Source organism: Mobula hypostoma, chromosome 8 (assembly GCF_963921235.1).
Source record: "Mobula hypostoma chromosome 8, sMobHyp1.1, whole genome shotgun sequence".
NCBI lineage: Eukaryota > Metazoa > Chordata > Chondrichthyes > Myliobatiformes > Myliobatidae > Mobula > Mobula hypostoma.
In genome coordinates, this window is record NC_086104.1 from 57,111,725 (window position 1) to 57,126,564 (window position 14,840).

The window sequence follows — 14,840 nt, forward strand, 5'->3', positions numbered from 1 at the left end:
AAATATATAATAATTAAAATTGTGTGTGGTTTAAATTATCAATATAAAGGACTGTAAAGTGGCTCCTGTTGTGTATTTCAGTGTATTGCAACAAATTATTCAGCAAAGGAAAGCAAATACTTGGAAATGCTATGTTTAAATTTTTCAAAATTGATGAATATTGTGGTGCTCTGAGGCTCACCCTCACCGTAAATGGGGTGTGCAATAATCACCTTCCCTGTCTGTATGTAACTGAGTAGTTCTCCCCCTGACTCATCATGCTAGGTCTTTTATTGTGCTTGTCACAGTAAAAACACCAGTGAAGATGAATGAGCTTTTCTAGTCTGTCATCACAGACCAAATGCTCACCACAGTATTATTGGTGTGGAAGACATTACTGAAACAGTATCTGCTATGATGGATGTCTGACTGTGATACTGGATCATGTCGCATCCTGTTTATGATAGCATTTCAGCCAGTGTAGCTGAAATTAGGTTCCTGGGTAGTTTTTTTAAAAATGACTGGTTCATTTGAGCAATTCCATGCTATTTGAAACATACATACCCCACTATCACCCACCAAATATACAGACTGTTTGTGTCAGTTGTAACAAAATGAAAAGCAGCAAGTTAACACTCTCAGTTCCGGTAAAAATGGCAGTGCGTTTGATTACAGTGGCTTCTATGGGGTCAACCAAAAGTGTTATCATCCTTTTTAACCTTTTTTTTTTACGATTGCAAGACTCTATTGGACATTAAGAAATTAAAGTACTGCTGGTCTACGCAACCTATGAGTTGCTCTTTGATGAAGGAGCTGCACTTGGTGTAGATTGTGCTGCTGCCTGCATCAGAGAGGCATCAGTGCACCAAGGGGGTTGTGCAGTCTTAACAGCGAGTGATTGTCTTAGTCGCTTTTTTTGTGATCGCGAGACCCTGTTGAACATTGTTATTGTGGAATTCTGCAAGTCCAATTCACTGATATATTGGCGGACGGTGGGGAGCTCAAGGTGCAAAAAAAAACAAAGTTTCATTTGACTGTGTTCATGGGTATTCAAGTATGGTTGAATGAATTATGAACAAGACTTCTTTGACGACACCTGGTATATCTCAGCTCCACCAGTGAAATCAATGGTTAAATTGGTCTTCCATTGCTTGCAATGTTATTTCCAAGCTACATAACATCCTACTTGTTGAAATTTGTTGTTCTTCTGTTGTTACTGGGTTAAAATTCTGGAACTGCCACATTTTCTGAAAGCACTCCAGTATGATAAGAAAGTGGTTCATAACCAGCTTTTAAAGGGCAGTGAAACAATTGAATACTGACATGTCAGTAATGCCCACACCCCATAAGTGATGGAAAAAAACAACAAAGAGGAGAAAAAAGGCCCATTGACTCAACTTGCCTTCCATCTTTTGGAAATCATCTCTCCATTTCAACATGCAAAGTCATATTTCCACCCTATCACCCAAGCTGTCTTATCCAGAAGCATTATTCTGTTGTTCAGCCTATTCAGATACTTAATACCTGAATGCACATTCAGTTAACACACATCAAAGTTGCTGGTGAACGCAGCAGGCCAGGCAGCATCTCTAGGAAGAGGTACAGTCGACATTTCAGGCCGAGACCCTTAGTCCTGACGAAGGGTCTCGGCCTGAAACATGGACTGTACCTCTTCCTAGAGATGCTGCCTGGCCTGCTGCGTTCACCAGCAACTTTGATGTGTGTTGCTTGAATTTCCAGCATCTGCAGAATTCCTGTTGTTTGCAAATTCAGTTACCTAGATACTACCTTCTGCAAATGTAATGCCTATGCCTATGTGAATCTTGAACGCTGGTCCAACAGTCTTTTTGTTGCTTGTGCAATGCTTTTTTATAAGTCAGCCAAGCTGCCTATTCTCATCTAATTCACCTCCCCTCTATCCCCAACCCCTCATTCCCTCCCGAACAACTCTCTCTCCCCCTTCCCACATTTCTCTCCCATTTCCCCTGTCTCTCTCCCCACCCCTCTCCCCTACCCTCCAACTCCCCTTCTAACCCCCAACCCCCATCTCTAACCTGCTTACCTCCCTCTGCCCCCTCTACCCCTTCTATCTCCTTCTCCTCATCCTGTCCCCCTTCCCCTCTCCCCTTCCCCTCTCCCCTTCCCCTCTCCCCTTCCCCTCTCCCCTTCCCCTCTCCCCTTCTCCTCTCCCCTTCCCCTCTCCCCCTTCCCCTCACCCCCTCCCCCTCTCCTCTCCCCCTCTCACCCTCTCCTCCCCCTCCTCTTCCCCTCTCCCCCTTCCCCTCTTCCCCCCTCCACCCTCTCTCTCCCCCCTACCCCTTACCCCTCCCCTGTCCCTTCCTCCCCCTCCCCAATCTCAACTGGAATTTTGAAATGTTGGAAAGTAAAATAGCACAAGATAAATTCAGGAAGTCCAGCAATGGAGTAGTAATATTCTCAGAATCTTAAGTAGCTGTTAAAGGAAATCTGCTTAAGAATCCTACAATAGCTATGATGAATGAAAATTCCAGCAAACATGTATATGTATTTCCTCAGATTTACCTTTGCTTTTTGCATTAAAATAATAATTTTTTGATTACAGGGGAAAATACTTGTAGGAACAAAAGATTGTGAAATAATTGAAGTTGGAGAAAAGAATGCAGCATCAAATAGCCTAATCGATGGGCATATGGAAGGAGAGATTTGGGGCCTTGCTACACACCCTTTGAAAGATCTCCTGATCTCTGCAAGTGATGATGGCACAATAAGAATCTGGGACTTGGCTGATAAAGTAAGCAAGGAAAGATTTTTAAAAATTGATCCATTCCTAAAAATTGCTGTCTGCCTTCCTGTTGCCTTTTATCAAATGTATTTGCTTTCTTTCCATCAAGATGTGATGGTCTGTTCTTCTGTATATTTGTTTTTTCAGTTTCCTAACTGTATTGAAATCTCAGTTAGAGATCACTTCACAAACCCTAGTGTCATATCATTTGACTCTGATAAATAAATTCATATACAAATTATGGTGTGAAATTGGAGTTCTCCTCTCAGTTATTTTACAGAAGTCTGTTAAATTTTCCCCATTGTAGAAACTGCTGAACAAAGTGAACCTTGGATATGGTGCTAAATGTGCTGCATACAGTCCTGATGGAGAAATGGTAGCGATTGGGATGAAAAATGGAGAATTTATTATACTCTTAGTCAATTCTTTGAAAGTGTGGGGCAGGAAACGAGATCGAAGTGCTGCCGTCCAGGATATCAGGTACAATACCTATTATGGTAGAAATATTCAGCTATTGGCAGTATCTTTTAAAGTATGTACATTTATGTATAAAATTGATTAAATATCAGCATGAGCACAAACTGTTGCATATTTGAATACTCTTGCAGTACCTATATCACCTGCTGGTCCAAAAGCTCTGAATTTAGGGCCCAGACACTTGTACTTGTGAACCATTTTCAGGTCTGAACAGAAAATGGAGGGCTTATATTGTTCCTGGCACTTCCAAGCACGTTGCATGCCCAGTAGCCTCAGTGTACTAGTATATTACAGTGACATCAAATGGCATTTGACACTTCATGTATAAAATTCTACCTTGTGTACAGTTTGAAAAGGGTGGAAAGTTCATAAAGTTTTAAATAGGTTGGAACAGAAGTCCAGTGGAACTGAGGTATTGAGTTTTTAAAGTGGCCAAGTATGATGTCACAAGACAGCAGGTAAGTGACCGCTGGTATCACTTCCCAATTCTTCCTTATTGGTCAAGAAATTTAATTGGGATATTATTGTAGTTAAACCTCCAAGAGGACCTTGTCATAGGGTTTGAAGGCGTGCATGCCTCAATGACCTGGAGAGCTATGTTGGCTGGAGTCAGGGCCTGTGCTTTAGCTCTTGGTCGTGTCACCCATGCCAATCAGGTTAAAGGGTAGAGGTTATGAAGAATCCTTCTATATCTGCATGCAACGGTATGAATAGACAGAAATGGAAGACCTTCATCGCTGCCCTAAATGCCAGTGGTGTTAACAAGCAAAAAGTTGCAGTTGGAGAAAAAAGTGCATGTCTACAATAATTAACGCTAAACTTTTTGAACTAAATAGAACAAAGGTGTCTGGACAGGCAATGTGTTGAAGCCATAACACGTAGGAACTGGCAGAATTCAACGATCGATCTGCAACTAGTGCTGGCTGCTCGAGGAACTTAGGCACAGAATTAAAGAAATGAATATTTTAGGGAGAGGGTGGAGGCAGTCAACTCTGTTGATTGGTTACCTAGAATTTGACCTGTGGTCAGGAACAGGAGAGTGTGCCTATAAAGGAAATAGGTATAAGGATTCACAGAATAACTCTGGAAGAAAGCCTTTAACCTTCTCTGACAGGTATGAATTTCATGCTCCTTCCTTTGGGTAAGGGTGAGGTTTACAGGGTGCATGTGCACTCTCCAAAGCACTTTTGCAGATTCATTTTGAGTTAGCAATGTAAAATATAGTGTTACAGTTATAGAGAAAGACTAATCTAGGTAGACTAATAAAATGCAAGGGCCATGACAAGCTAGATTGAGAGAGCAAAAGTTAATCTCTAGTGTATAAGAGGTCTGTTCAAGAGTCTGATAATGGCATAACAACGGAATAAAAAATTGTCCTAGGGATTGGTGGAGTATGACCTCAATCTTTTATATCTTCTACTTGACACGAAACAGGAGAAGAGAAAGTGGCTGAGGTGAGAGGGGTCCTGGATTGTGTTGGTCGCTCTCCTGAAGCAGTAGGATATATAGACAGTTGATGGAGGGGAAGCTGGTTTTCATGGGAGACTGGGTTGCATTCACAACTCTCTGAAATTTCTTGCAGACTTTAGGCAAGGCAGTTGCCTAGCCAAACTATGATACATTCAGAAAGGATGCTTTCTATGGTGCATCTGTTTTTAAAAAAAATGGTGAGGTTCATAAAGGACATACCAATTTTCCTTTGCCTTCTAAGGCAGTAGAGGTGCTGGTCATAACATCCATGAAATATAGTTGTCATTGATTATAACATATCTAGGGGAACAAACTTGGTTCTCTGAAATAAGAGCCCTGCAGGCTATGTTGCCTACCTGCTGTCAAAGTTGAGGGCATATGGGTTGGAGAGGAACTTGCAGTACAGAAATAGGGCCTCCAGCCCAACTTGTCCATAATAACCAAAATGTCTAACTGAACTTTTGTGGGTTAATCTGGATTTCCAGAATCTGTAGAATCCCATGTTTAAACCTTGCCCTTAAATTCACTTGGTCACTCCTCCCCCCTTTCTGAATCACTCTGTCTCCATCTCTGGAAACTGATATCCTTTATAAATCCATTGACTCCTTAACAGCTATCTTGACTTCCCACCTTCGCACTTGTAAAAATTTGATTCCTTTTTCTTATTTCCTTTGTCTCTGCCACATCTGTTCCCAGAATGAGGCTTTCCTTTTTAGAACATCAGAGATATTGCTGCCTCTTCAAAGAACGAGGTTTCTCTTCCTCCACTATTGATGCTGACCTCACTTGCATCTCCTCCATTTTCCATCTTCCTACTGCCTTAACAGGGATAAGGTTTCTCTTGTCCTTACCTCCACATCCAGCACAGCATTGTCTACAACTTCCACCATATTCAACAGGATCCTATCACCAAACAAATCTTTACCTCCCCCCACCACCCCAACTCTCCACTTTCCTCAGGGATTGCTCTTGCCAAGATTCACTAGTATCTCTCCACTTACCTCCCTTCTGGCACATCCCTGCAAGTGGAAGAAGTGATACACCCGCCTAATCACCTCCTCCCTCATCTCCATTCAGGGCCTCAAACAATTCTTCCAGGTGGGGCAGTACTTCATCTGCGAGTCTATCGGGGACATCTACTGAGCTCCCGGTGCAGCCTTCTCTACATCAGTGAGACCTGACATTGATTGGGGGACTGCTTTGTCTAGCACTTTTGCTCCATCTGCAACAGTTTAGATTTCCCAGTGTCAACCATTTTAATTCCAATTTCCATTCCCATTCTGATATGTGGCCTCCTCTACTACCACAAAGAACCCACTCTCAGGTTGGAGGAGCAACACCTTATATTCCGTCTGGGTAGCCTCCAACCTGATAACCTGAACACTGATTTCTCTAACTTCAAGTAATTTCTCACCCCATACCCTTCTCTTTTTTTCCATTCCCCATTTTGACTCCCCTCCTAGCTCTTCTCCTCACCCACCTATCACCTTCCTGTGGTTCCCTTCCTCTTTCTTTCTCCCATGTCTATTCTCCTCTTCTATCAGATTCCAATGTCTTCATCCCTTTACCTTTTCCACGTATCACCTCAGAGCTTCTCACTTAATTTCCCCTCTCCACCCACCTTCCTCCCCCCTCACCTTGCTTCACCTATTACCTTCTAGCATGTACTCTTTCCCCTTCCCCCACCACATTATTTTGGCATTTCCCCCTTTCTTTCCAGTCCTTATGAAGGGTCTCAGCCCAAAACATTAACTCTTTATTCTTTTCTATAGATGCAAACTGATTGGCTGAGTTCCTCCAGCATTTTGTGTGTGTTACTCTGGATTTCCTGCATCTGTAGAACCTCTTGTGTTTACTATTTCCCTGCATTTGGCCCATCTCCCTATAGTCATTTTCTACTTAAATGTCTACAAATTTTATCTGCCTTACCAGCATTGTTCTATATACAGTACCAATTACCCGCTGCATGAAAAAGGTTGCCCCTTTTTAATCTTTCCCTTCTTACCTTGAGTTTTGGAGTGGGATGAGTAGAATCCAGTTGTCATCATCCAAACTGTCATTAATGACACAGTTTGGATTCAGGATAAGTTATTGTTAAGGGATTATAAGCATTAAGGTCAAGATTGAAAAGCAGATTCATAAATGTGATAATCTTCAGATTATTACCTGATCCTAGTGCAACTGTCAGAGGATATGCAAGATTAGATAAGTGGCTAAGATGTACATCAGTCAGTGATTGCTACAAGAGAAATGGTTTCTGATTCAAGAAGCATTGTCATTAATACTGGAGGAAGAGTTCTATTGGGACAGGCTTCATTTTAACTATGCCACCTCTCCCAGCCTCACCACTGATGCCACCACCTTGCACCATCTATATTCAAAGCCAAACACTGATTAAAGACCAAGATGCCCTCTGTTGTCTCCTGAACTGCCTGTCAGTTCTTATCTTTTGAACTGCCATCGCCTATATTGTCTGCACTGTCTTGAATTGAGGAAGTGAGCAGCCTCAAAATATACTAATTCCCAAAGCGAAAACTACAGTTTGGTCCATCCGTATCTTTCAGCCTCTTCCAGAAATTTTTGACACCGGCGAGCCTTGTTTCAGTGTAGGAGAAAAATCTATAGGGTCGGTTGATGTATTCTCGGAACCTCTTTTGAACCCTGTCCAGAATTTCCACATCCTTCTTGTAACACAATTAGCAGAACTGTGCATAATACTCCAAAGATGGCCTGACCGAAGTTCTATACAGCTGCAATATGACTTACTAACTTTTTTATGTAACAACCTGGGAAAGGTTTCACTGCTAGTGCAATGGTTTCTCTGTAACGCAGTGTTTGAGTTATGACTAGAGATAATGGGGGCTTTGGAATGTGTGCTGGCCAATGAGGGGAGGTGTTATCATTCTTGTGTGCCTGAGGGAATGTTTTGCAGTCTTTTGTTTGGCGGAAGATGGAGAGAGAAGATGCCAGAACAGGGAAATTGTAGACTGCAGGATGGAGTGTACTTGGAATGAGGTCGGAAGTCGACGATGCCCAGGGGAAATGGATGGAGAATGAACAGACGGGAAAACAGTGAGCTCCAACATGCGCATTAGACTGTTTCATGAAAATGGGCCCTTTTTTTTGTTTTCTATACTAACCCTAAAGTCAAATGAAGAATTATAAAGCTCAATTGTTTAATTGCATATTGTGTACTGTTTGTTATTTTGTGGTACTGATTTGTAACGGGGAAACATATCATACAGCATCCACCCAAACAAAATTTCATAAGTTTGGCTGGGCTAGAGGCTGTCTTCTCCTAGACTAACACTGCTAGCCGAACCTGAGGGTTACAATTATGGGGGCTCGTCTGGGGTTGATTTTGTTAGATGCTGTATGATTGTCCTGAGCATTGAAACAGTGGGGTAAATATTTGTATTCTGGATGAATTGTTAATTCGCCTGTTAAGTACTATTAAAGGTGTTGACAAAGTTGCGAATTCAGGGGCAGGATCGAGCGGTAGATCAATTGGGAGCTTCTGATGACGCCATTCCACAAGTTTACTGTATCCTGATTGCTCTGAAGACAAATTAGTTGCCGGAATTGAGTTCTAGGGAAGTGGCAGCTGCTCAGCGAGATGACCTGGGCATCGGTACCATTTGGTCAGCGGTCAAGAAGAGAGACATGGCTCAGGTGGAGAAGGCGAAACATGCCGCAGTGTTGCCATTACTGAGAGAATGGCCCCGGTTGGAGTTATGGAACCAGATCCTATACCAGGTCACATCACCTCTGGAATGACCTCAGTGTTCCCAGCTGGTTCTGCCGGAGAAGTATCAGAGGATGGTGTTGAAGTCACTTCATGATGATTCTGGACATTTGGAGGGTGGGGACTATCTGTTGTCAGCCTGGGTTGCAGCAGGACCCTGCAAGGGATGAAGCGAGGTTTAGCCAAGGGAGAAAGGGGTCCGAGTTGCAGGTGGGCATGAATGATAGGCCAGGGGAGGCCTCATCCAGTAGACCAGAACTATCCCTAGTAGTGTCAGAACATGAAGAGGTAGATGAGGGCTACGGAGGTCTCACAAAATCAGGAGACCACTGGATAGGCTGGCCTATCTAGCACCGGGGGAACAGAGTGTGGCCCCTACCATTTTAGGGAGCTATGTCACTGCTTTTAACACCTGGGTTGGACCTGGGTTTTGCAGGAAGGGCTGGCAAACTACCTCAAAGTCATGAGGATGTGACTAAATTTGGTGGGGGAAGAGTGTAACAATCTGGGAAAGGCTTCACTACTAATGTAATAGTTTCTCTGTAGTGCAGCATTTGGGTTATGACTAGAGATAATGGGGGCTTTGGAATGTGCGCTAGCCAATGAGAGAAGGTGTTTTCTTTCTTTGTGCCCGAGAGAAGGTTTTGCGGTCTTTTGTTTGGCGGAAAATAGAAAGAGAAGATGCTAGAATGGGGAAGTCGGAGACTGCAAGACAGAGTGGACTTGGAATGGGTTTGGGAGTCGATAATGCCAGGGGGAAATGGATGGAGAATGAACAGACGGGAAAACAGTGAGCTCCAACGTTGCGCATTAGACTGTTTCATGAAAATGGGCCCTTTTTCTTTTTTGTTTTCTATACTAACCCTATAGTCAAATTAAGAATTATAAAGCTCAATTGTTTAATTGCATATTGTGTACTGTTTGTTATTTCGTGGTACTGATTTGTAACAGGGGAACATATCACGCAGCATCCACCCTAACAAGATTTCTCAAGTTTGGCCCGGCCGGAGGCTGTCTTCTCCTAGACTAACACTGCTAGCCGAACCTGAGGGTTACAATCAATGAGGACATGCAGGCTTTTACCTTCTTTACCACCCTATCTGCTTTGCGTTGCCATCTCTCCCAAACTTGCACATTCACACACTTGTCCAAAGTAAATTCCATCTGTTAATTCTCTGCCCGCGTTTCCAATTGGTCTATATTATTGCTGAATACTTTGACTCACTATCCAAAACTCTGACAATTTTACTAATTTTACTAATCAGCTTACCTAAATTTTTGACCAAATCATTTATATATATCACAAGTTGGAGGTCCGAGCACTGGTTCTTGCAGAACACCACTAAGCATGGGCTCCAATCTAGAATAATACCCTCCACTAGTACTCTGTCTTTTATGAGTTCAATCTACCAAATCTCTGTGGATCTTATTTGCTTAATCTTCTGGTTCATATTACCATGAAGGACATGGTTGAAAATTTTACCGAAGTTTTCCATTTCAACCATCTTCATCACTTTCTCAAAAATAACTCAATCAAGTTTACAAAACATGACCTCCCCCACAGATAGTCATACTGACTATCCCTAATAAGTCTTTGTTTTTTCCAGATGCAAGGTGATCCTATTCCTGAGAAAATTCTCCATTATTTTCCCTACTACTGATAACAGGCTCACCAGCTTATAATTTCCTAATTTGTCTCCAACTGCCTTTCTTGAACAAAATAACAATGTTGACTATCCTTTATTCCTCAGTGACCTTGCTTGTGGTTGAAAAGGATGTAAATATTTCTGTCATGGTCCCAGCAATCTCACTCTTGCTTCTCAATAACCTGGGATAGATCCCATCAAGCTGCGGGTACTTATCCACCTTTATAGAAATGATCTGATAGAAGCATACACAATTAGATTATGTGCAGTCAGAATCATTTCCCATGCTATGAAGAACAAGAAAGCATAATTTTAAGATGAAAAGAAGTAGTTTTAAGGGATATTTGAGGTTTTTCTATGCAAAAGTAGTTGATACCTGGAACTTGCTGCCAGGGAAGATACAGATAAAGAGAATATGCAGATACAAATAGAGTCAGGTACAATTGTTATGTTTAAGCAACAAGGATACAAAGCTAGTGTGGGAAGATGGAATTAGAGTAGATAGACATAAGGTCAGCATTGATGTGGTGGACCAAAGAAATTCTTTTGTGCTGTACATCTGTATAACTCCATAGCATTGTTCAAGCTGATATTATGTAGGTCCTGATAGGATGTGTCATCATAAAGAAAGTAGTTTTTCCAAGCAAAGGGACAATAATGTGACAAGGCAGAAGTGATAGGCTGGGTTCAGTATCAGAATTCACACTCCTGAGAGTGGCTGCTATCCTGAAGTAAAAAATGTTAATGAATACATTGGAAAGGGCGTTTGAAAATGAAGCATCGTGTTGGAAAAAAAAAGGCTAAATAAATAATACTTTTTTAAACTGCTTATAATTAATTTAGAAACATTAACTTCCTTTTATTTTTTCTAGTTTTAGCCCCAATTCCAAGTTCCTGGCAGTAGGTTCGGCAGAAAATACTGTTGATTTTTATGATCTCACACAGGGGCCTACTTTAAACCGAATAGGCTACTGCAAAGACATTCCTAGTTTTGTTATCCAAATGGACTTTTCAGCTGACAGCAGACATATTCAGGTAGGATGTTTCTTTAATCTCAGCAAAAATGATATAGGCTGGTACCCAGTGTATTGTTTTGAATGTAATTCAACTCCCATGGTACAAAATCAGAACGCTGATAGATGTTTCATTAATCTGAGCTTCTCTCAGAAGCCAGTCTTTTAAAGTGAGTAGCAGTGTTATATAAAATTGTTGCTCATATTTGTGCAATTTTTCAACTATCCAAAAAGTACTTTTCATTTGGTACACTAAACATACTTAAAGTAAGCAATTTTTTCTCCTTGCAGGTGTCTACAGGTGCCTATAAGCGTCAGGTACATGAAGTTCCATCAGGAAAGCAAGTAATAGACCAGGCAATAATTGAGAAAATCACATGGGCTACATGGACAAGGTTGGTGATGTGGAGAATTTAAATAGAGTTTGTAATGTGAAATTAGTTCTCTAATTCTCTCTAATTACAGTATGTAACCTTTTCCAACCACACTTCTTTCTTCTTGCAGACTTCTTTTATCTTCCCTTGACCACTTGTATATACCTCTCTTTGCTGAGTCATTGGTGGCTATTCCACCAATAATTTTTTTGGGATCATATATTTATATGACCTGTAATAGAGTTGTCCTCCCATACTTATGTCTTCCCATCTTATTTCCTTAAATGCAAGTTTTTTGCCGTGCACATGTATACAATGAAAAGGTGTCACAGTAAAGTAGTGGTTAGCACAACACTTTACATTTCAGGTGACACGGATTTAATTCCTTGTCTGTAAGGAGTTTGTTCATTCGTCGCGTGACCATGTGGGTTTCCTCTGGCTGCTCCTGTTTCCAAAGATGTACCAGTTGGTAGTTTAATTGGTCATTGTAAATTGTTTCGTGATTAGGCTAGGGCTAAATTGGGGGTTGATAGACGGGATGGTTCGAAGGGCCAGAAGGACCTATTCCATGCTGTATCTCAATAAATAAATCACTTTGTTCCTCTGGGGCCAAATCTATTTAACTCTCTTTGGATATTTATCTTAACATTCATACCCGTAAGAACATTTTCTTCATTAAGATGCTATGGTGATGTTAAGAAACTGTAGACTCAGATATTTGTTGAGGCTTCCAGTAATTTAATGACTCACACCTTAATGGCATGATAATGCATAAATTTCAGTTCTGCCATTGAACAGAAGAGCTGCATGGATTTTTATATGAGTGAAAGAAACAATTTGTGATAAATGAGTGTGCCATTTTGTGGTTAATATAATTTTTTTAAAGCTAGTATAACCAACTGTAATACTTGCTGTTCATCCATCTTTCCAACGAAGGAAGATTCATCATATACAAATCTAAAAATGTGTGGACAAATTAATTTATATTTTTGATCAGAATATGTTTCAGAACCATTAAATATTTTTCAGAATCATTAATTATTTTTCTACTTCAGGTTTTTAGTGAAGTGCTATTTTAAAATCTCAGGGGTTTAAACACTTTTTAGAAAAGGATGCTAAAATTAACAAGACAAAAATATCTTCTTTCAGTGTGGTTTAACAGTCTTTGAAGTCAGTAAATTTTCTGACTTCAAATTTATCTCAGTACAGAAAGAAAAAGCACAAAGTTACTTAAGTTGAATATCTTCAGTGGCACAGATCAGCTGTAAAGGGAAAGAACTGCCAGAGTATATAGTAAAACTCCAGTAATCTGACACCCTCAGACTTGGTGCTAGACGAATGGATTTTCTGGATTATTGGATATTATGTCCTATTAATATATTAATATGCTTTTAATTCACCTTTTAAGATGTTACATGGTGATATAATGAATTTTCTCATGAACTGGGTGTGTTTAAATGGAGTGTGGGAAACAGACCCCTTGTATTTAAAGAGTGCATGGGGAAGTGCACCCGTTTGAGTTTAAATGGATTGTGGGAAACATACTCCATGAGCCATCTGCTGAGCTATTGGGATTTCTGAACAGTTGGATACCAGATTGTGAGATTTTCGTTGTTTAACTGGCAGATGATGTAACAGTGTTGGTTTATTGACTCTGCTGCTCTTTCATCTATATTCTTTAAGTTAAGGAAATGGAAGCAAAAATTTTAAAATTACATGGAGAATAAGGAATAAAGTGAAATATTGGATTGAGAGGGACGCAGAAAGCCTAGGCAAAATAGGGGATGATGAATAAAATAAAAATTTGATATAAAATATGCAAGATGTTCAGAAACAGTGTGTTACCTCAGTAGATAAGAGACCAGTTTTTGCTTTTGTTAGCTAAAAATATTGAAAGGATTACAGGAATATAACTGGTTATTAAAATATTTTGTGTTATTATCTTTTGTGTTGGCTAGCAGTCATTTTAATATTATCAAATTATTTAAATGGGAGACTGGTGATGAATTGGCTTTTTTATTAAACCATTGGGATAGAAGCATAAATGATTGTGAGCTTCATAGTGATTTGCAAACTACAGAGCATCACCTATTCATGAGTAAATGGATAAGTTACACACTTGTGGGCCATATTGCCATGGATCATTACAGTCTGTCCACTTGCCAGATACAAGATTAACCAAACTGATCTTTTCACTGAGACCCTGCCCTGGGATGCCTGATATCTCTTCAATAGCTCGCCTCTGTAAGATCAGAACCGTTTTTTAAAAAGAGTCAAAATAAACTTAACTTTTTAAAATATTTAATATGAATAAGCATGAAATCTAACTTAAACCATTTTAAATTACATGAAACATTAAGATAAAATAAATAGTTTCCTTAACTGTTTCCTTTTGTTTTCATCAAAGTTGGCAACCCTTTTTAATTCAAAGTTCAAGTTCAAAGTACATATATGTCACCAAATACTACCCTGAGATTAATTTTTTGCGCATGGATTCAGAGTAAATCAGAATCAGGTTAAGTATCACCGGCATATGTCGTGAAATTTGTTAACTTTACGGCAGCAGTCCGATGATAAATAGAGAGAAAAAGATCTGAATTGCAGTAAGTATAAATGTCTACTAATAGTTAAGTTAACATAAGTAGTGCAAAAAACCAAAGTAGTGAGGTGGAGTTCATGGGTTCAATGTCCCTCAAAGAAAATACAAACACAATAAAATCAATGAAAAACTGCACCCAACAAAGATAAACAACTATTGTGCAAAAGACAACAAACTGCAAATATAAAATGAAAGAAGTACAAAATAATAATGTTAAATAAATAAACAATAAATATTGAGAACATGAGCTGAAGAGTCCTTGGAAGTGAGGCCGTAGGTTGTGGGATCAGTGTTGGGGATGAGTGAAATTATTCCCTCTACTTGATGGTTGAGGTGTAATAACTGTTCCTGAACCTGGTGATGTGGGACCCAAGTCTCCTGTACCTCCTTGCTGATGGCAGCAGCAAGAAGAGAGCATAGCCTTGGATATTGGGAGTCCTTGATGATGGATGCTGCTTTCCCGTGTCAGCACTCCTTTTAGATATACTCAATAGTGGGCAGGGTTTTATCCTTGATGTTCTGGGCTGTATCCATTACCTTCTGTAGGCTATTCCAGTCAGGAGCATTGGTGTTTCCATCCCGGGCCATGTTGCAACCAGTCAGTATACTCTCCACCGTGCATCTATAGAAATTTGTCAGTGTTGGTTAACATGCTGAATCTTCACAAACTTCTAAGAAAGCACAGGCAATTAAATGTATCATGCTCTTCATGCCAGCCACTGCCCCTGTGCTCAGCATCTTTGTGCTCTGCTGCTGAACTCAGTGACGTGTCAACC

General features: G+C 40.4%; 1 protein-coding gene across 1 annotated transcript in view; it reads left to right on the forward strand.

The window, feature by feature from the left end:
* LOC134350550 (echinoderm microtubule-associated protein-like 6) overlaps positions 1-14,840 on the forward strand; it is a 392,224-nt gene that overhangs the window by 367,775 nt on the left and 9,609 nt on the right. Inside the window, exons 35-38 of the mRNA XM_063055883.1 lie at positions 2,561-2,749; positions 3,048-3,220; positions 10,951-11,113; positions 11,383-11,486. Of these exons, the coding sequence (XP_062911953.1) occupies positions 2,561-2,749; positions 3,048-3,220; positions 10,951-11,113; positions 11,383-11,486 (629 nt within the window). The remainder of the gene's footprint in view (positions 1-2,560; positions 2,750-3,047; positions 3,221-10,950; positions 11,114-11,382; positions 11,487-14,840) is intronic.